Here is a 22,132-nt window from a genome sequence, read left to right as displayed (position 1 = left end):
GGACTAGGGTCACATAGCATTATGGATCCAAGATTGGAACGATAAGGTACAAAATTCAGAAACGTAAAGTACAAAATTTCGTAACACAAAACACAAAAAAAAATCATAAAAACACATACACAAGTTATATACTTCGTATTTACTTATTTTTTTAAATATATGATTTAGGTACTGATAGTGTAAATATAGTTGCCTCCCCACATACGTTTAAATAGCAAACCAGGTATTTTAGTATTTATAGGAGGCTTGAAAGGAACACATGCATATCGGTCCTCCGGCACGTGTGACATGTGGAGCCCATGCACAAGAGGAGGTCCAAGGCTTCGTCGATTCCACCACGTACGTGTACCGAGACTCCTAACTTCCTTGATCTTGTCCGTTGCAATCGGGTTTGATCAAATGAATAAGGCTCAAGGCTCTAAGTAGAGAGGGTTTGGTGATCTATCCTGACCTAAGATGGCTGGGGTGAACCAATATACAGTCAGGTATTGCTGGTGATCGAGCCTTGCTCAGTCCTACATACCAGGTCAGGTCAATAATGCTCGGGAATGATCCCTTTCGGTGAGCTGACTGAATACCGAGCAGGTGTATGCTGGTGATCGAGCCTTGCTCAGTCCTACATACCAGGTCAGGTCAATAATGCTCAGGAATGATCCCTTTCGGTGAGTTGACTGAATACCGAGCAGGTGTATGACACGTAAAGGGGAGGTATACCCTGTGAGTATTCCCTATCAGGTACATAATTTGTGTTCATAGGCACAAGATTTCGCAACACAAGGTACAGAATTTCACAACACAAGGCATAGAAATTCATAACATAAGACATAATTACTATTTTATTTTGGGTACAAAATTCACTCTTAAAGTACATAATTTTATAACACAAGATACAAAAAGTCACAACATAAGACACATATACATGTATCAGGGTCGACAGTGCATTTTGAACCCTGGTCCATGTTATAAGAAATGACTATTTGGCACATGTATTTGAGTTGAATAAAAATTGAAGATGTAATCTCCTACTTAGCATTTGTTAAAAATCTCACATTGAAAATAAAAGATAGAATATATGGGTTTATAAGATCATGCATTAGACTAACTAATTGATCGAATTTAGTGTTTTAGTGTAATTTGGCTCAATTTGTGAAATAACGCTTTTTGTTGGCAATTTATATCGTGCACCAGGGTGCACATTACGTCGTTTTGTATTTTTTTTTTTTTTTGGAAATTTCGCTTTCCATGTGTCGGCTGTTAACTTCCGTGTACATAATTGTATAATAGAATGTACATAATTGTATAACAGAATGTACATAATTGTATAAAAAAAATACACATACTCTTTTTTGAAAAGATAATGCACGTAATCTAACATAATACATAATACACATAAAATCTTAACATAATACACATAAATTTCCTGTTTCTGATGTACATAATTGTATAAAAAAAATACATAATTGTATAAAAAAAATGTACATAATTGTATAAAAAAATATACATAATTGTATAACATAATGTACATAATGGTATAACATAATGTACATAATTATATAACATAATACACATACATTCTGTCGCGTCAATTCCCCACATAACTTAACAAAACGACGTTGTTTTGGGAGGCGCGGAGCGCACATTGCTATGTGTGCCGTGGTGCCTGGTATAACGACTGTTTTTTGTTGTATTATGAGTTTTTTTTTTCAATAAGTGCAATGCAAAGATATGATGAATTGACAAATGCATGCAGTTTGTATTCACGGATACTGCACTTAATTGACTCTCGTGACCATATTGAATGCAGAATTAAATGTATTTGGCAGATTTCTTTTCATGTAAGAATTGCAGGCAATCTGCATGATGTTTAATTCTTCCCCACTCTTACATATTGGTATGTGTGTGTGACTGTTATTATTTAGATTTAATAAATAACCATAATTAATAAACAACTTACAAATTAAAAAAATATTAAAAAATCTTTTTTTTTTTCTTTTATAACAAAAGAAACCTCAGTCGTTGTCTGAGTGTATGCACTGAGTAATAATCCGCAACTCACACTAAATGAGCTGGGCCTTAAGATACGAGAGTTATGTTTTACTCACTCAAATACCTCTTACGAGAAAAAAAATCTTGATAAAAATAAGTTGTGGAGAGTTTAATACATGTATTTCCATGTTATGACATATTGGCCCTGTTTGGTAAATGAACGTTAGCTGATAGTTGTCAGCTGTTAGCTGGTTGGATTAATTAGAGGGTATAATTAGTTCATAACATTAGCGGATTGTAGAAAAGTATTTGGTAAATTAGCTATTAGCTGATATTTGTTTGGTATAATTTCTTTTCTCCAAAAGTTAATTGAAAAACGTTGCTTTGAATTTTTGCATTTTAGAATTACAAAAAACTAATTAACCAAACATTTATATTGATTTTTTAACAAAATCAAACAATTAATAATGATCAAATAAGTTAAAATGACTTATAGGCTAACTATCAATTTTAAGGGTATCATTTTTATCAATTTTTTTCTCCATGCACCCAATTGATATGCAGATCATATGTGGGAGTAATACACGCCGAAAGTTCACTTAATATTTTCAATTTTCATGTTCATCTGACCAATGTTCTTTTGTTTCATTAAACTTAAAAATAAAAAAAAAATAAAAAAAAAAATAAAAAACAATACTCCGTATTATATAGAACTTCTATGGTAAGGAATGTTATTGGTGTCCTCTGTACTAAGTATAACCATGCAGTCAAGCATCTAGTGGTCAATTAGCTCTTCTGTGACTTTCTGTGAGGGAAAGATTACAAGATCAAATCGAGTGGTAGATATTGACTCTATTCTTTTTATAACTGAAAGAGAAAGTATATTGAATAGATATTACGTTGTAATAATGTCGATTGTACTAAAAAAAAATACCATGCATATATGTATATTGGGTACAATGTAACACTAGAAATGAAATCATGTAGTACAATCGATTACACTTATATATTTCATATTTGTAACACGTATGTGAAAAAAGTATTGTTAGCCATTTTGTTACTATTATATACACCAAAAAAAAAAAAAAAAAAAAAAAAAAACCTATGAAAATTTTGCAATATATTGTTTACGTCTTTACTTATGAAAGTTAAATAATGAACATTTAATTCATTAAATTAATATGAACACGAAGTAGGATAGAATTTTTTTTTTTTTTTTTTTTTTTAAAATTGCATAAGCACGAATAATTTTTCTCTGGTTAGGTCGGATTGGTTAATATAAGCTCTCTTTTGGCAAGAATAGAGGTTGTCAGGTTGTGATTTGGTGATGATGATAAACACTAATAATAATGGGTGAGTTAGCTTCACAATTAATTTTGGAATATTATATTATATTAGTGTTTGCGGTACCCATTGAGTTGAAAATGGTTGAGTAAATGGGTTAGGTCGGATTGGTCAAATTCAATCCCTGCTTGATTCGAGACGTGATGCTGTGGACTGTGGTTTACCAAAAGTCAAGTTCAGTCTCAGATGGAATGTGGGTGGAGGTCGGGCCAACCACTCCCAGGATAGAAATCAAGTCCAATCTCGAGACAAGGATTAATGGATGTGGAGGTTAAGGACCTAGTTAGGCATACTGCACAATTGGACTTGGTAATCAAAGGTTACGACAGTGCTGGGGAGGAATTGTTAGGCGTCAGTCGGGTTAACCTAGTTCAACCCCTGCTCGAGACGTGGCGCAGTGGCTTGCCGTAGAGGGATGCGGTTAAATGGTTAATGTTCACATACTTATCACCAATTGATTTTAAGTAGGATATGACAATTAGATAGTTAAAAACTTTGTGGTTAAGCATACTTGACTTACAATAATTACATGATTGATGACCGACTAAGAAGTAAACATAGTACAACACTGATATCCATCAAAATGTCACAACAAAGAAGTGATCGAAAACTCCCGACAAAGATACCCTGGGGTTGTTTACTTCGTTTCTCTGTTTTTCCATTTCTCCATATCTCCAGTTTTCATTCTTCCATTTCTCCAATTTTCCAATTTCCATTCACCATTCCTCTAGTTCTTCATTTATCTAATTTCCTAATTTTATTAAATACAATCATCCCATATAGAATTTTTACATTTCTACAACAAAGATAATAATAATAATAATAATAATAATAATAATAATAATAATAATAATAATAATAATAATAATAATAATAATATAAAGAATAAGAATTATAATAATAATAATAATAAAGATAATAATAATAATAATTTCAAAAAAAAAAATGATAATAATAATATAAGAATAATAAAAAAAATTAATTAAAAAAATAATAAAGATGATAATAATAATACGAAGAATAAAATTAATAATAATAATAATAATAGTAGGAGTTTGAGTGAGAGAAAGGAAAGCCGGAAGAATACTGAAGCTAGGCCTGTGCATAACCCGCCCAACCCGACCGATCCGAATCCGACACACAAGAATGGATCGAAAACTGAACCTGAGAAGCCAAAACCGAACCGAGGCGTAGAACGACGCCGGTTTAATTAGGTCGGGGAGGGGGGGTATATTTTCCACCCGAACTCGTCCGACTACCCGACTTAGACTAAGCCTTCGTATAAGCTATGTAATGCAACGTCGTGTAGCCTAAGTATATATAGAAGAAGGAGCGGAGAACTCGCAAACCCTAGTCTCATTTGCACAGCTCTTCAGTCTTCGCTTCTTCCCTTCTTCCAGAGAACTCTCTGGCTTCTCTCTTCTCTCTACCCTAGTTCTCTCAAAGTCTCTAGTTCCCTTCTTCCAGAGAACTCTCAGTTCTCAGAATCTCAGTTTCTCTAGTCTCTGAGAGTGTGATTGTTTGGAGTGTGGAAGCTATTATTCTCCGGTGGAAGCCCTCAAGCCCCATTCGTTTCTGGTAGGCGGTAGCTCCTGACCTCTGAGAGTCTGAGTCGAAGCGAGTCTCCGGTGGAAGCGATACTCCGGTGGATTGCAGTTCGCTGGCTAGGAATCGAAGCCCTTTGTTCTCGGGGGTTTAATTTAGAGAAACGAAGTAATCTCTATTTTCTAAACCCTAGTCTTTTAGATTGTTAGATACTTAGATTATATTCTTATACTCTTATAGATTGTGATTCACTGATTTGTATGGACTGTGATGTTGTGATCTGTTGAGAAGTTCTAGATTACATGTCACTTGTCTCTAATTTGTGATACTTTGATAGTTTGATTAGGGTTTATGTGATTGTGATTCACTGATTTGTATGGACTGTGATGTTGTGATCTGTTGAGAAGTTCCATATTACATGTCACTTGTCTCTAATTTGTGATACTTTGATAGTTTGATTAGGGTTTATGTGATTGTGATTCACTAATTTGTATGGACTGTGATGTTGTGATCTGTTGAGAAGTTCCAGATTGCATGTCACTTACTCACTTGTCACTAATTTGTGATCTGTTGGTGGAAGCTTAATCTGTGTAACTGACTAACTGTGTTGTCCCTTAAAGGAGTTAAAGGCTTAAAGGGTTAATTGTCCTTAATCTGGTGGAAGCCCTAGCCCATGTGTGTGAAATCCATATAGATAATGAGCATTATGAAGTGGCATACATCCACTATTCCACTTAGCTTGAATGCCTGAATATGGATTTCTTTGTAAATTGTAAATTGTATTAAGTTTATGGATATGTGACCCTTAAATCGTTTATGTGCAATTCTGCATACATGATGACATGTGAAATTAACTGAAAGTAATTATATGAATATATGTGGTAATGTTCATGCTTGATACCTATGTCCATAGTTGTTGATGATTTTCCCTTAGTGATTTCCCATTCACTGATACTTTCCTTTTTTTAGATGGAAAGTATTAGTGGTTTATCTGGAAGTCAACCTGAGGTGGAAGCCACAGTTGTAGAGACAAATACATCTCAGTCTCAGCAGCCTTTGCCTCCACCTGTTCCTAAGAAAAGGAAAGTGGTTGAGACCAGATCTCCTGTATGGGATCACTTTGAAAAGATCAAAGACTCTGAGGGCATTGTTGTCAAGGGAAAATGTTTATATTGTGCTAGGATATATTGTTGTGAGTCCAAGAAACATGGGACTTCTTCTCTCAGGCTTCACGTGGTAAACTGCCTTAAAAATCCTCAGTCTAAGGATACAAGGTAGTCCTTGCTTACTTTCCAACGTGAACCTTCTTCTGCTGGAACTGAAAGTAGTGAAGGATCAGAAGGGGTGTTAGGTAATTGGGTATTTGACCAAGACTTGATAAGGAGAGCCTTAGCTGAGATGATTATTCTGGATGAATTGCCTTTTAGGATAGTTGAGGGACAGGGGTTTAGAAAGTTTGTGTTTGTTTGCTGTCCTAGGTTTAAAATCCCTTCAAGATGGACTATCAGTAGGGACATTTTAAAGATTTTTTCTGATGAGAGGCTCAACTTGAAGAAGTTCTTTAGGACTAGTAGTCAGAGGGTTAGTATCACAACTGATACATGGACCCCAGTTCAGAGAATAAACTACATGTGCATAACTGCACATTTCATTGACAGTGAGTGGAAGCTCCAAAAGAAAATCATTTCATTTGTTCCTATCTATTCCCACAAGGGTGAAAGTATTGCAAAGGCTTTAGAAAGTTGTCTTATTGACTGGGGTCTAAAATCAGTTTTCAGTGTCACAGTTGATAATGCTTCTAGCAATGATACTGCCCTAGGATTCTTAAAGAAAAAGTTTGTGTCATGGGGTTGTACTGCTGTTAGGAGTAAGTACTTGCATATGAGGTGCATTGCTCACATCCTTAACTTGGTGGTACAGGATGGGTTGAAAGAATCTGATAGTGCTGTTAAAAAAGTGAGGGATGCTGTTAGGTATGTGAGAAGCTCACCTGCTAGGCTTCAAAGGTTTAGGGAGCTAGCTGATGTAATGGGGGTGGAAGCCAAGAAGTCTTTGTGTCTTGATGTTCCTACAAGGTGGAACTCCACCTATATGATGCTGAGTGCTGCTTTGTTGTATGAGAAAGTCTTTGAAGAGTATGCAAGCTCAGACAGTGGATTTAAATCTAATTTGGGTATGAATAATATACCTAACTTCATGGATTGGGAAACCATTTCTGGTTTGGTACAGATTCTAAAATCTTTTTATGAAATGACTGTTAGAATTTCTGGTTCACTGTATGTGACTTCTAATACTTTTTTCTCTGAGATTTCTGATCTGTTTTGCTTGTTAAGTAATATGGTGGAAGCTGATGGCAGTGTTAAACTGATGGGTACAAATATGAGGGCAAAGTTTGATAAGTATTGGGGTGAGCCTGGAAAAATGAACTTTCTCATATTCTATGCAAATATCTTAGACCCCAGGGACAAAATAGAATATATGCCCATTCAGTTTACCCAGTTATATGGTGAGGACAAAGGTAAAACAATGTTTGATAAGGTTGTTGTTGGCCTTAAGGAGTTATTTCAAGATTATGTGTCCTGTTTTCCTGCCCAGTCTGTTCCTGAAAATTCTGCCAAGTTAGCCCCTTCAGTTATAATTTCTGATTGTGTTTCTATTGGGAAACCTCAAGCATTATTGAAATCCCAGATTAAGAAACAAAAATTGGGTACTGGTGATTTGTCAATGAAAAAAACTGAGTTTGAGGTGTATTTGTCTGAGGTCATTATGGATGATGATGATTCTTTTGACCTTCTAAGATGGTGGAAGCTGAATTCTGATAGGTTCCCTGTGTTATCTAAAATGGCAAGGGATGTACTTACTGTTCCAATCTCTACTGTTGCATCTGAATCAGCATTCAGTACCAGTGGGAGAGTACTAGATGCCTTTAGGAGTTCCCTAACTCCTAAGATTGTTGAGGCACTTGTGTGTGCACAGGATTGGTTGAGGTTAGCCAATCAACCAATCTCTGTTGAAGAAAATATTGAAGATGTTGAAAGGATTGAGAAAGGTAAATCTCTTAAATTTACATTTTAACTTAGAATTTATAAATATTTATTATAAATTAATACTTCTTTTAATTATACTTGTGTTTTTTTTTTCTTTTTGCAGAGTTGTGCAGCACAGGCCTAACTGGAGTTGGATTATTGCCTACAATACCTGTATGGTTATATACTTATAACTTTTATTCCATAAAGCATTTCTGTATTTATTTTGATATTTGATCAATGATTATTATATGATATGTGTGTATGACTGCATCAGTGTTACAGTGTATGTGCATCAAATATCAATGTCCCTCAGGCCCTCATTCCTTGGCTGGGCAATGGAATTGGAAAGTGTTCAATGGCTTGGTGACATTTTAAATGTTGTTGCCATTGAGCACTTGGCACCTGAATGATTAATGGTGTCTGGTAAAATGGTAATGTATATGGCTTCACTTCTCTCAAGTATCCATATCTCTGTTATTGACTTATTGTTAATTACTTAATTGTCTTTGGCCCCTTGTGCAAATGTGCAATGATGATGCTTCCACCATGTTATCTGAATATATAGAATTGGGTTTGGCATGTTGCCTATGTAGTGTGGTATTTTGTGCCATACTCATATTGAGCAATTTCCCCCAATCCTTGGTTGATCTGGAAAAATAGCAACCTGAGCACTCTATATACAATTTTTAAATTATCTATAATGTATAATGTATTCATCTCATATTCAATTGTTTATATATTTTAAAGCTTATAAAAGTTTTGTGTTTTTACTTATCAGGAAGAGGAATAACCAAATAGGTTATTATCATATTATTAGGTTATTATCATATTATTAGGGTCTACTGCCTACTGGTATTCTTTTTGATGAATGCTGAGTTGCTGACTGCTGACTGCTGAGGCTTGGTGGCTTGGACTTTGGAGTTTGGACATTGGACATTTGGACTTTCAAGTTTAGTTATTTTGTGTTTTTGTATGCTTAATTGCTTAGTCAGTTAGTCTGTAATCAGTAAATGCTTATGAGTTATGAATGTAAATTTTAATTTGTAAGTTGTAACTGTGAACTTGTGAAGTGTATAACACACTTACTACTTAAGTAGTTTTGTAGTTTAGACTACTTAAGTGGTTAAGTTTTAAAAATTAGTTCTTTTTGTTAAATAAATTTATTATTTTTGCAATTACACTTTTATCAACAATAACCGATCTATCCGACAGTTGAGTCGGATATCCGAACGGTAATTCGGAAGAATATCCGACGGAATTAGGTGGTAAAAAAAATAGTTAGGTGCTAGTATAGGGTATCCGAAGTCCGAACGGATTAGCCTTCCGCGAACCCGAACCCGTCTGATGCACATGCCTTACTGCAACAACAGGATTCGAACAGCCAACCTCTTGGCATATATTGCTACTATTCACTCGTGTTTCCCCTCCATCCCTCCAATTTGGAGAAGCCCAAATTTGTTCTCTCCAAAATTGTACATAAAGTGAAAAAATGAAGAAGAATTAAACATTTGGAAGAAGAAATTTAGTAAACAACTTCTCCCATTTTTATTTTTTCCACTTCTCAATTTTTTATTTTTTGAAAAATCCTCCATTTTTTCAAGTTGGTAAACAACCCCTCTATTTCTCTATAATAACTAGTAAATCACACCAAAAAAAAAAAAAAGAAAAAAAAAACAAACAAACAAACAAACAAACAAACAAAAAACAAAAAAAACAAAAAACAAAAAACCCAACTTAATACACGCTCATTAACATGACAAAAAAAGATTTTAAAAAATTTCACAAATATCCAAACTTTGAACAAAGTAAATAAGAGTCCCAACGTGGTGTATAAAATTTTGAACCCAAAATTCATCAAAAAACAAAACAAAAAGAAAAATGATGTAGGAAAAAGACATGCATGAGACAGACTACGAGAACGTAGAAGTGTAGGAGAGAGTAATTGTGAAGAAAATTCCAAGAAATGGTAACTGCAGACGAACAGTCTTTGGTCAACATCAATTCACGTAACGTAAAAGTAGGGTTTAAGTATTCCGAGGAAGAAGCTCGGTCTCCCATGTTTCAAACACACAAAACCCAAAGCCAACCCAAAGATTGATTGCCGTTTTTTTTTGAAAATTAGATTGATTGTCGTTGTTATCACGTTATTATACATACATTGCTATTTGCTACCATAATTCAAAATCTTGTCGGATAATGTTTCAACCTTAATCCTCTTCTTACTCCATTATGAGATTCTTAATATATACCCCCAATCTCATTTTATATAATGTGATAAAATAGTTAGTTTATAGGTTAATTTTAATTTATTTGACTATTATTAGTTGTTTTGTTTGGTTTAAAAATCAATATTAGTGTTTGGTTAATTAATTTTAGTATTTCAAAATGCTAAAATGTAAAAATCGATTCAAAATAACTTTTTTAATTAGCTTTTTGAGAAGAAAAAATATACTCCGTATCAAACAGTTAATAGCTAATTTACCAAACACTTTTCTACAATCAGCTAATGCTATCAACTAAATATACACTCTAATTAACACAATCAGCTAACAACTAACAACCATTTACCAAACAGGACCATATTCTACTTACTATTCATTAATAAAATCAATTATTTTATTTTTATTTATTTTCTTTAATATTTTTTACTTATTTTTAAATTTGAATCTTGTATTTAATAGTACTTTTGATGTAATTTCTAAATATATAAAATTTGCATACTAATAATAAACTTAATATTATAAAAAAATGAATTGGTTAAGCGAACCCGACGCATAAAATGAAACGGAGAGAGTATAAATAAGTACAGATGTTATGAACATATTGAGTCCGTTTGAAAAGTAGGAACATAACTTCTGCAATTTTTTTATTTTATTTTTATAAAAACTGAGTCATTTTCTAGTTTCCTTTCCATTGTTTGGTTGCATTATGGAAACTGTCTTGTTGTGTTTGGTTCATTTTCTAAAAAATGAGTAGAATTGTATAATTAAACATTTTAAATATATAAAAGTTTTTTTCTCTCTCTAGAGCTTTGGTCTCTTTACTAGGGTTTCTCCTAGGGTTTCTGGTGATCTCCGATACTTCTCATGATGGTGTCTCACCGGATTATCGCGGCAGCAGCGAACGACATCGGGCGACTGCTACCTTGCTATGGCGACGACAAACACTGAAGACGAGGCGGCGGGAGCATCGTCCCAGGACCGAACGGACGAAACCATAGCACGACTAACACAACGCTGGGCGGACATGGTGTTGGAGGAGGAGGAGGAGGAGGTCGGCGTGGTCGCGGCGGAGGAGGAGAGGCCGTGGGTATGCATAGGGCATTTCTTGACGTCCAAGGTGATCAAACTTGAATACATGAGGCAAGTCATGGCTTCAGTATGGCAGCCAGTGTGGGGAATGCAAACTACGAAGTTTCAGCCGGGCAGATTCATGTTTGTCTTCTACGACGAAACTGATATGCGGAGGGTGCTCGATGAAGGGCCGTGGTTGTTTGATAATAACACCCTGGTATGCCGGCAGGTCGGGGCGAGAGTTCGGCCGACGGAGGTGGAGCTTAACTCTGTGGATATGTGGGTGCAGTTGTATGATTTGCCATTGGGCTATACGTCGGATGTGGTGCTTGAGCAAGCAGCCAATTTTATTGGTTCGTTTGTTAAGGTAGATGATCGTTTTGCAGGGGCACAGTGGAAAACGTTTCACAGGGTCCGAGTCTCAATCCTGGTTGACAAGCCATTGAAACGAAGAATGAAGCTCATTAAACGGGACAAACCGAGCTGTTGGGTGAGTTTTCGATATGAACGACTACATAGCTTCTGCTTTTATTGTGGTTTATTGGGGCACTCACATAAGTTCTGTAAGCTGGCAAGAAAGTCGGGGTTAACTTCTGATCAATTCCCATACACGGCCGAGTTAAAGGCAGGGGGTGGTAGTCGGGGGCCGCAGCAAGTTGGAGAGCCATGGTTGATTCCACTAGAGGGTAAGGGGAGGAGTGTGGCGGTGCAGGAAGGGAGGGGGATGGTCTCGGGTTCTGGTGAGGGAGAGGCCGTACGGCCAGGGGTAGGGAGGGGAGGTGAGGGGGCGGTGGTGGCAATATCGAAGAGGAAGAGGGAGGCGGATGTGGAGGAGGGGCGGTCGGGGGTGGATAGGGAAGATGTGATAATGACAGATGTGCCAAAAAATGGGTTTACGGCGGGTCCTGTTGTTCAGGCCCGCCCCTCATGATGAATACCATAAGCTGGAACTGCCGTGGCTTGGGCAATCCACGGACAGTTCGAGAGTTAGTGGACCTTGTGTCCCGCAAGAAGCCCGATTTCGTATACTTAATGGAAACTAAAGTGGGACGAATGCATGCAGAGAGACTACGTGTTAAGATTGGTTTTGAAGGCTTGTTCTATGTGGACAGTGTAGGTGTGGGGGGTGGCTTGGCACTGTTATGGAGGAAGAATAATACAGCTAGGTTGTTGAGTTACTCAAAGAACTACGTGGATGTGGAGGTTGCTATAAGGGAGGAGGTATGGCGTATGGCGTGTTTTTATGGATATCCACAGAGGTGTAGACAAAGATAATCCTGGCAGTTATTGAGTGGATTGAAAGGTAAGTCTGCACTACCATGGGTCATAGTGGGGGACTTTAATGATCTTCTGTATCAGCAAGAGAAGAGAGGGGGGGAACCCACATCCGGATAGTCTTATGAGAGGTTTTGGGGAAACGATAGATAACTGTGGCTTGCTCCAATTACCGATAAGGGGGCATCAGTTCACATGGGAGAGGGGGGGGGGGGGGGGGTGAACTGATACATGGATAGAGGAAAAACTGGATAAGGTGTTGGTAACGACGCAATGGACTGATATGCACGGTGGAGCTTGGGTTGAAAATATCCAGACTCGTAGCTCGAATCACTTGGTTCTCTTTCTGAACACTAATATAACAACGGTGCACAGGTAAGGGGAGCCGAGAGGGTTTCGGTTCGAGATGGCCTGGGTCCATGATGGGGGTTGCAGGGATGTGGTGGAGACTGCCTGGCAGGATGGTAGTGACCGGGGTTGCTGAATTGTCAGCAACATTGTGGCGGTGGGCTCATGCGGTGGGGTGGGGAGCACTGGCATAAATTTGGTGACCGCATGAAGCAGTTGAGAAAGGAACGGAACGCACTACGACATCGGTGGGATTCAACTGCATTGGCTGAGTTTTGACCGCTGGAGGAGAGGCTTGGCCAGTTGGAGGTTCAGGAGGATGTGTTTTGGAGACAGCGTGCTAAACAACACTGGCTTTGTGGGGCGGATGCCAACACGATGTTTTATCACAGATATGTCTCTGCCCGTAAAAGAACGAATTTTATTCCTATATTAAAGAATGATGCTGGTGTTTGGGTACATGGGGAAAATATGAAGAGGGTTATTTTGGATTACTATGCGGATATTTTTACCTCTTCTAATTCTATGTGTGAGGATCCTATGTTTGATAGTTTTACCCCTCGTGTGACTCATGAACAAAATATTGCTTTGTTACGACCATTTGATTTTGAGGAGGTCAAGAGTGCTTTATTTGCAATGTTTCCTAACAAAGCGTCAGGACCGGATGGTATGAACCCTGGGTTTAACCAACAGTTTTGGGATATAGTTGGCAGGGATGTCTCTGAGTTTATTATAGATTGCTTGAGTTCTGGTTCATTCCTTGAAGGATTAAATGATACAAATGTGATTTTAATCCCTAAAAAGAATGTGCCTGAGACGGTCGCTAATATGAGGTCGATTGCCCTCAGTAATGTGTTGTATAGGATTATGGCTAAGGTAATAGTCAATCGAATGAAACCGCTTATGGGGGATCTAATCTCGGAATCCCAGAGTGCATTTATTCCTGGAAGGCTAATTACTGATAATATTCTTATAGCTGCAGAGGTGGGGCATTATTTAAATAGGAAGTAGTGTGGTTTGACAGGTTGGGGAGCCTTGAAGTTGGATATGGCAAAAGCATATGATAAGATGGAATGGCAGTTCATGCGTAGAATGCTTGAGATTATGGGTTTGATGATAGTTGGATTAATCTAATAATGCAATGTGTTACTACAGTTCAGTATAATATTGTGGTCAATGGTGTTAATAGTGGCAGATTGACTCCAACCAGGGGCCTCAAACAGGGAGATCCATTTTCCCCATATTTATTCATTATTTGTGTAGAGAGATTGTCTATGTTGTTGCAGAGGGCTGAGATGGCTGGCTCTATACATGATTGTAGGGTGGCTAGAGGGGCCCCCCTATATCACATCTTTTTTTTTTTTTTTTTTTTTTTTTCTTTTTTTTTTTGCAGATGATAGCCTGTTGTTCTTTAAGGCAAATGCTCAGGAGGCAAATGTGATAAAGCACTACTTGGGGCGCTATGAGGAATTGTCAGGACAGAAGGTGAATTATCATAAATCTAATATACTCCCTCCGTCCCGAATTGGTTGTCTCATTTGCTTTTTGCACGCTTTTTAAGGAATTAAAGTAAATGATATGTATTTTCCAATTATGCCCTTCACTTTTTCACTTTTGGAAATAAAAGCAAAAGTCATAAGGGTAATTTGGGAAAAAGTAGAATGATGGTGATGTTCAATTTTGGAAAGAGGACAACATTTTGGAACAAACTAAAAAGGAAAGTAAGACATGCAAAATGGGACAGAGGGAGTATGTTTTAGTAAAAACACCAGAGAAGTCGTAGCGGCGTGTTTGCAGGTTGATTAGGCACCCAACTTTGTGAAATACCTGGGTCTACCATCTTTTATTGGGAGGAATAGGAGAGCGATGTTTTCTTATATTGAGGATAAAATCAAACAGAGGGTTGGTTCGTGGAACAAGAAAATACTTTCACAAGCAGATAAGGAGGTCTTGTTGAAAAGTGTAGCACAGTCAATGCCTACCTTTTCAATGAGTGTTTTCTTACTTCCTGACATAGTTTTCTTATCAATCCAAAGGACTATGAACAGATATTGGTGGGGTACTGGTGTGGATAAGGGGATACACTGGAAAGCATGTGATAAATTATGTGTCCCTAAGAAGTTTGGTGGTTTGGATTTTAAGGATCTCAGGGGATTTAATTTGGCTATGCTAGGAAAGCAAGCATGACGTTTTCTCACAAACCCCAGCTCCCTTGTTGCAAAGATTTATAAGGCACGTTATTTTCCTAATACCTATTTTGTTGTGCCAAGGTAGGAAATTGCCCAAGTTATTCTTGGAGAAGTATTATGGCAGCACATGATATGGTTGTAGCAGGAGTCCGTAGAAGGATTGGTAATGGTGAAGCAACATTGATATGGGGATATCCATGGTTACCAGATGATCCTAGCCCCCTTATACAAACAAACATGCTTGAGGAACTGAGAGAAGCCCGGGTGGCAGGTTTGATTGTTCCACAGACTAATGCTTGATGAGGAGGATGTGACTCGTATTAATAGAATTCCAATAAGCCCCAGATATGAGGACTCATGGTATTGGCTGGGTGACCCTAGGGGAGTTTATACGGTTAAGAATGCCTACAGGAATATTATGGGGAATTATGTGCATGCTGCCGGCGATTTTGATAAATGGACTACTGTGTAGAAGATGAGGGTTCTCCCAAAATGGAGGACCTTCCTGTGGAGAGCAATTTGTGATATTCTCCCTATAACTAATAATTTGATTATAGGGAGGGTGGAGGTGGAGCCCAACATGCCAAATGTGTGGTTTGGCTAATGAAGATGTTATGCATGCTTTAGTTACCTGTGAATATTCTAGACTTGTTTGGAATGTTTCAGGACTGCCTATAACAAATATCATTACCGGTTTATTCCAAGCATGGCTAACTGGTGCGTTTGCAATGTTAACAGAAGAACAAAGTGCTCTTATGGTGGCAATCCTATATCAATTGTGGCGATGCCGCAATTCCGCAGTCTGGGACGGCGCCCTCCCTCCACCCGCCGGCGCATGGAAGAAGGCGGCCGCGGCTTTGAGTGCATTCCAGAAGGCCAACCAACGTCCTCCTCAACCCGCGAAGGCTCTAGCAGCACCGAGCGGTGGTCACGGCAGGCCGAGATGCTTCGTGGATGCAGGGTTCCGACACGCAACCAGGGAGGCTACCTTTGGTATTGTCCTTCTCTCGTCGGACGACGAGTTTACGGCAACACGAAGTGGAAGGTTACCGGCTTGTTTTTCGCCACTTATGGCAGAGGCCCTAGCATGTAAAGAAACCATATCTTGGTTGTTGGAGAAAGATGTAACATCGGTGGACCTTCTCACGGATTGTATGGAGCTACGAAACGTTCTACGCCAGGAATCAGCGAATATTCTATCATATCTTGGGGTTGTAGTGGACCAATGTAGGGTGGCCATGGCTTCCTTTAATTATTGCTCATTAAGTTACGTATCTAGGCACTTTAATTCACATGCTCATACTTTAGCTTCTTTAGCTTTTACACAGGACCAGTTTATGTATTGGGATTCTATCCCTCCTGACTCTATTGCAGCTTTGATTCATTATTACAATCATTGATTGGTTGGTTTAAAAAAAAAACATTTTAAATATTTTATTTAGAATATAAAAATATTTATAATAATATTATTTATATATAAAAAAAAAATCGTTTCCGCCTGTTTCCGGCGGAAATCATGTTTTGAGTGTTGGCGAAAAATGACTTCCTTCAAATTTTGGCGGAAGTCATTTTCTGCCAAAATTCCTTCATTTTTCTCAGTCAACGGAAAATATTTTCCGTTGATTGGATTTTCCTATTGCATCCAAACACTTGAAATCCAGAAAACATTTTCCAGAAGTCATTTTTGGGTTTCTAAACGGACCATTAGTAATATTATTTAACATAATGACAACTTTTATTGAAGTGGGACATGGACTTTGAAACTTTTTTTTTTAATTAAAATTGATGTTATTAGACTACAAAGTACTTGACATTCAATAGTAATTTTGAATCATTTTACTGCCATTTATATTTATATACATTTATGGAAATTTAAAGGTGTTGATAATTACTTAGAGCATCTACATCAGAGGAGAAATGAGGGAGAATTCACTACTTTTGAGGCCAAAACGTCATGGTGGCATAGAGAGAATCAAGAGAGAGAAGGGGTGGGGAGCATCTGCAAAGTTTGATATATTACTATGTCCAAGAAAAAGGAATTAATGATGGAAGAGGGAGAATCAATAGAGAAAATGAATTACCCTGGAATGCTTATTTTTTTATATTTTATTTTAAAAATCAGTTTTGATTTTTTTTCCTCCCTCCCACATTATTCTCTTTCTTACTCACTCTTACATTCTCCCCTAATATCCCCAACTAAGGATGCTCTTATGACTCTTATACAAATCACTGCATTCCAAATTAAATGAATAGTGAAAGTTTTGACTTTTGAGTTTATACAAGATACAAGATTAACATCATTTCACTTTTTTTCTTCTTCTTCGTTTTTTTTTTTTAAAAAAAAATACTTTAAGTTTGTACAAAATGTAAAAGTATTATATTTTCTCTTAAAAGTATTGTATTTACTCATATAAATAATAAACACTTTATTCTTAATTAGTATTATATTTATGCGTATAAGTATTACATTTTTATATTGACATAACCCGTTTCACGGTGAGATGGTTTCGCACAAATTTTTACCTTTTTTAATACTTTGAGTTTGTACAATAGACATAGTGCCAATCAACATCGTAGCCTTCATGTATATAATTAATAAATTGACAAAGACGAGTTAGTTGAGTATATAGTTGGCATAGTAATCAAAAGGTTCCAAACTTGAGAGAGTTACATATTAGCCTTTTCAATTTAAGTCGATGAGTTATGAGTGATATAAGCTAGTTTAGAGTTACAAGATACACTTCACTTTGAGACCTGAGCGTACTTTTACGGTTGACAAAATGTTTTTAAATACAAGATGAAAATGTGATTGTTGATATTTGCTCCTTTTGATAGCAGTTAAGATACGCACATCAAGGATAAATTTTTTGGAAATTTTAATAATAAAGTCTAATACTTATGACAAAGAGAGAGCCTATTTACTATTAAGTTTAACGGTTTGATTGGGTATGGCTTCAAATAATTTATGACTTTGTAGTACTTTAGGGTGTGTTTGGTTCGCACATAGGAATCATAATCGGAATGGGTATTAAATATTTGGTAATGGTAATGGGTTTTGGTGAAAGTATTTAACATGTTTGGTAGTAGGGTGGAATGAGAATGATTACTAATAGTAGTGCTTGTAAATGAAACCCTTATTGTATTTGGGTATGTGTTTTTCAATTGATGGGGTATTCGAAACCCATAGTAGTGTTCTAAAAACCTATCAACCAAACAACAACAATCATTTTCATACCCATTCTTATGGGCAAAACCCACCAACCAAACACACCCTTAGTATGTTTGTTTGAGTGGTGTTTTGTTTCTTTGATTAAACATATTATTTGTGTTATTATCACCCTGTCCTATTTATTATTCAAGTCAATTCAAGCTACTATTTTTTTATTTACTTATTTTATTTTATAAACTCTTATAGTTTTAAAGTTTGACTTTTTAAAATAAAATTTTTAATTTAGCTTTTAATATATAAATCTTATTCAATAATGTTAAATTTAAATACTTTAAATAACTTGAGTAAAGCTGACTTTTTATTTGAACAAGATTTATAATTGGGACTAAAGGATAGAAGGAGCGGTCCCATTTCTCCTCCTATGTTTACTATATAAATGCTGTGTTTGGTTGGCATGAATTGCAATTCAATGTTAATATGATTCCACGAATTACAAAATTACATTGAATGGTTGGAAGAAATTGCAATTCTCTCAATTTTTTATTTTTTTTTGAATGTCAATTCTCTCAATTCAATGAATTTCAATTCATAATCCCCTCCCCTCCTAATGATTTGCAATTCAGCCATACAAAGGAAAGGAAAAGGAAGAAAAACATATTTGTCCTGAATTATTATTATCCAATGACATTTTAGTCTTTATATTACTTCTTCCCTCTTTATTCACAATAGTTATATTCCTCACCAAACAATGTAATTTGAATTTTTACTTTATTACCATCGAATTACAATTCATTTTCTACCTAGTTCTTTCCTTTCAACCAAATGCCCTATAAGTTGCCTCTTGGTGTGACAACACAACTCTTTACATTAATTGAGTATCTAACAATAGGCTGACCCAACAGGAGTTAAAAAAGAAATATACTAATAATTAAATATAAAAGCTCAATTAGATACAACCACACTAAGATGTGAATATTATGAGATTTTTTTTTTAATTTTTTTTTTTTTTTTAGGATTGTAGCATCAATCATTACACCATGCCATCATGGTAAATCATGCTTCACATAAGGTAGATCATTGATACATATGTTCATTTTTTTTAGTAAATTATATGTTATTTTTATCATACTATATGTTCATTTTTTAAAAATAATTTTATTATTTAAAATGAACTTATAGTACATTAAAAATAAATATGTATTAGTAGTCCACTATATAATTTGACGTGTGGCATTACTTTTTCAAAAAATTATAAGTTTCCTTCCTAACAAGTTATTATTATATTGTACTTATTTTATTCTTTTATGATATATTTTATCTAATTAATTTGTGGAAAAATTAGCTTTAAAATCACAATGTCCACATGCATAGTCAATGTTGCAAAAAACGTTAGGCGCCCCCTAGGCGGCAAGGGGGCGCCTAGGCGCCGATTTTTTTATTTTTATTTTTATTTTTTTTAATTAAAAATAAAATTAAAAATAATTTTTTTTAAAAATTTAGTAATAAAACATAAGGTTTCCATAGTTATTTCTTAGAAATTATTTACGAAATTAGTTGTAAAATTGTTCAAAAGATTGTTTAAACCATCTAAATACATAAAAAATTAAAATTAAGAACTAAAGAAGCATTTTTTTGAGAAATTAGTGGACCAAACTGCCTTTGGCTGTTTGCGGTGGATAGATCTCGAAAAAATACGCAATTTGAAAAAAAAATGTCCAAAACGGACAACCGAGTCAAAAGTTATGCCTTCCCGAACTTTTCGCAATTTAAAACGCAAAAAAAAAAAAAAAAATGTCCAAAACGGACAACCGAGTCAAAAGTTATGCCTTCCCGAACTTTTCGCAATTTAAAACGCAAAAAAATAAAATAAAATAAAATAAAGCGTCGGTTCAGCCGGCTAGGCGGTCTAGGCGGCTACCGGGCGCCTAGGCGCAATTTTTACAACCATGTGTATAGTACACTTAAAAAATTAAAATAGTAGAAAAAATTGGAAGTGTTTAAGCTACTAATCTTATTAGTTTGAGTCAGTCACCTATAATCAATTTAAACTAATTTATCTTTTTTGTCTATTAGAGTCAAAGTGTATTTTATTCAATATACATCATAAGATAATAGTTACGAGTTTTTTTGGTCACCGAACAAATTAATGTAGAATATCTACCTCTAGAGCTCTAGAGATTATATTATCCATCAAAATAAAAGGTTAAATCACTCAAAATATGACCTAAAAGGCTAACATACAAATATGATTGGTGACAATTACCGGAGCAATATCAGTATTTTTATGTTGGTTGCTTTATGTAAAATATAGTTTATGAATAATCCAAAATAGACTCACCAACTCCCATAATTATAAACCTCCAAAATTGCATCTATCTGAGATCATGGGAGAACCAATCACCTTATAAAGGCAATTTGGTTACTTGTCCAAATCTCACCCAACCTTTCAATTAATTAACTTACTCATCCCATTTAAATTTTGAGTTCATATTAATCAAAATTTCCATTTTTTTTTAAAAAAAATTCTTCTTCTAGGATTTTGGTATATATTTATCTTTAATAAAGAAAGAAAATTTTGTTTATAAATTTTAAATTAAGGCTGAATGGGATTTGGTCTTGGCATATTAAAAAACTGGAAGTTTCTTTATATTGATTAAAAAAAGGAGATATTATACATTTTTGTAATTTGTTGAAATTAAAAGTATGGGTTGAATTTTGTCAACTTATAAAATATATTGCATCTCTTAGAAAAGTGTGAGACAGTGACAAGAGAGAAACCTGAAATAAATGCTGGAGAAAAACATGTCAACCATTTCTTAACTTCTCCAAATTAGAGAACATGTATCATTTTTGTAAAATTTAGAGAAATTAAGAACATTATTACTCCTAATTTCATATTGGAGAAATGACAATTATCGTATTCTTCATTTCTCCTGTTTTTCATTTTATAAAAGAAAAAATTTAATATGTATACACTTAGTAAATGTACTCTTATTATTTTTAATATACGACGTTTCTTACCATTAATGATGTTAAATGGGTCATTGCCGTGTCGTCCCGACCCAAGATCACATTGGGCAACACTAATGTGGATCGCATTGGCCCAGCACACATTTAAAAAATGATATCGTAGTCTGACCTACTTTAATCTATTAAAATATTTAAATTAATAAATTTAAAAATTTTAAATTTCTATGTGTTAGTGTTTAGCATTGTAAATCTCAACTTTTAATTGACAAAATTATTATGACAAACTAGATAGGTCAGGTTTAGTGTCAGTTAGAGTACTGATTGAAGATTTGACAAAACAGACACTACACTGGAGTTTCTGAAAGCTAGCCGTTGAAACTACACCAACTTATCCGGAATAGCTGGCAGAGCAGTTACATGGTTTGAGGTTATTTTACAAGAAAGTCCTTACCTGACTGAAATACCTCAATGGTACGACAATAATTCAGTCTAAATGAAATATCTTTAGGAATTACTTGTCTTCCAAGGTTTAGAATATTATATATACTAGTTAGAGAGATAATTCTACAGAGTTGAAGAGATGAAGAATTGAGAATTATGGGGTCGTTTACTTCATTTCTCTATTTTTTCATTTCCAGTTTTCCATTTCTCCATTTCTCCAATTTTCCTTCTCCATTTCTCCAGTTTTCCATTTCTCCAATTTTCTAATTTTCATTCCCCATTCCTCTAGTTCTTCATTTCTCTAATTTTTTGTTTTTATTAAATACAATCATCTCATATATCATTTTTACATTTCTACAACAAAATAATAATAATAATAATAATAATAATAATAATAATAATAATAATAATAATAATAATAATAATAATAATAATCTGAAGAAGAGGGGAAAAACTGAAGCATTAATAATATTATTATGAACAGGAAAGAAAGTCAAGAAACTGAAGGTGAAGAGGCGGAAAGCTAAAGGAGAAAAATTCGAA

General features: G+C 35.3%; 2 protein-coding genes across 2 annotated transcripts; both read left to right on the top strand.

Moving 5' to 3' along the window:
- Nucleotides 1-3,588: 3,588 nt before the first annotated feature.
- LOC109177760 (zinc finger BED domain-containing protein RICESLEEPER 2-like) lies at nt 3,589-8,314 on the top strand. Its single transcript, XM_019327210.1, has 5 exons — nt 3,589-3,690; nt 5,845-6,149; nt 6,303-7,924; nt 8,026-8,080; nt 8,179-8,314. Exons 1-5 carry the CDS (start codon nt 3,589-3,591, stop codon nt 8,312-8,314), a joined length of 2,220 nt encoding a protein of 739 aa, XP_019182755.1.
- A 2,836-nt stretch (nt 8,315-11,150) lies between these two features.
- Nucleotides 11,151-12,128, top strand: LOC109177752. Its single transcript, XM_019327197.1, has one exon. The coding sequence runs from the start codon at nt 11,151-11,153 to the stop codon at nt 12,126-12,128; it is 978 nt and encodes a 325-aa protein (XP_019182742.1).
- Nucleotides 12,129-22,132: the final 10,004 nt, after the last annotated feature.

Source organism: Ipomoea nil, unplaced genomic scaffold, assembly GCF_001879475.1.
Source record: "Ipomoea nil cultivar Tokyo-kokei standard unplaced genomic scaffold, Asagao_1.1 scaffold0176, whole genome shotgun sequence".
NCBI classification, from domain to species: domain Eukaryota; kingdom Viridiplantae; phylum Streptophyta; class Magnoliopsida; order Solanales; family Convolvulaceae; genus Ipomoea; species Ipomoea nil.
This window is presented reverse-complemented; position numbering and strand designations above follow the sequence as displayed.

Bases quoted from the DNA above. Each gene is read 5' to 3' on its own strand.
- LOC109177760 (XM_019327210.1), top strand. From the start codon at position 3,589: ATGGATGTGGAGGTTAAGGACCTAGTTAGGCATACTGCACAATTGGAC. The intron at 6,150-6,302 runs GTAGTCCTTGCT...ATTGCCTTTTAG, and splicing joins CCTCAGTCTAAGGATACAAG to GATAGTTGAGGGACAGGGGT. The intron at 7,925-8,025 runs GTAAATCTCTTA...TTCTTTTTGCAG, and splicing joins TGTTGAAAGGATTGAGAAAG to AGTTGTGCAGCACAGGCCTA.
- LOC109177752 (XM_019327197.1), top strand. From the start codon at position 11,151: ATGGTGTTGGAGGAGGAGGAGGAGGAGGTCGGCGTGGTCGCGGCGGAG.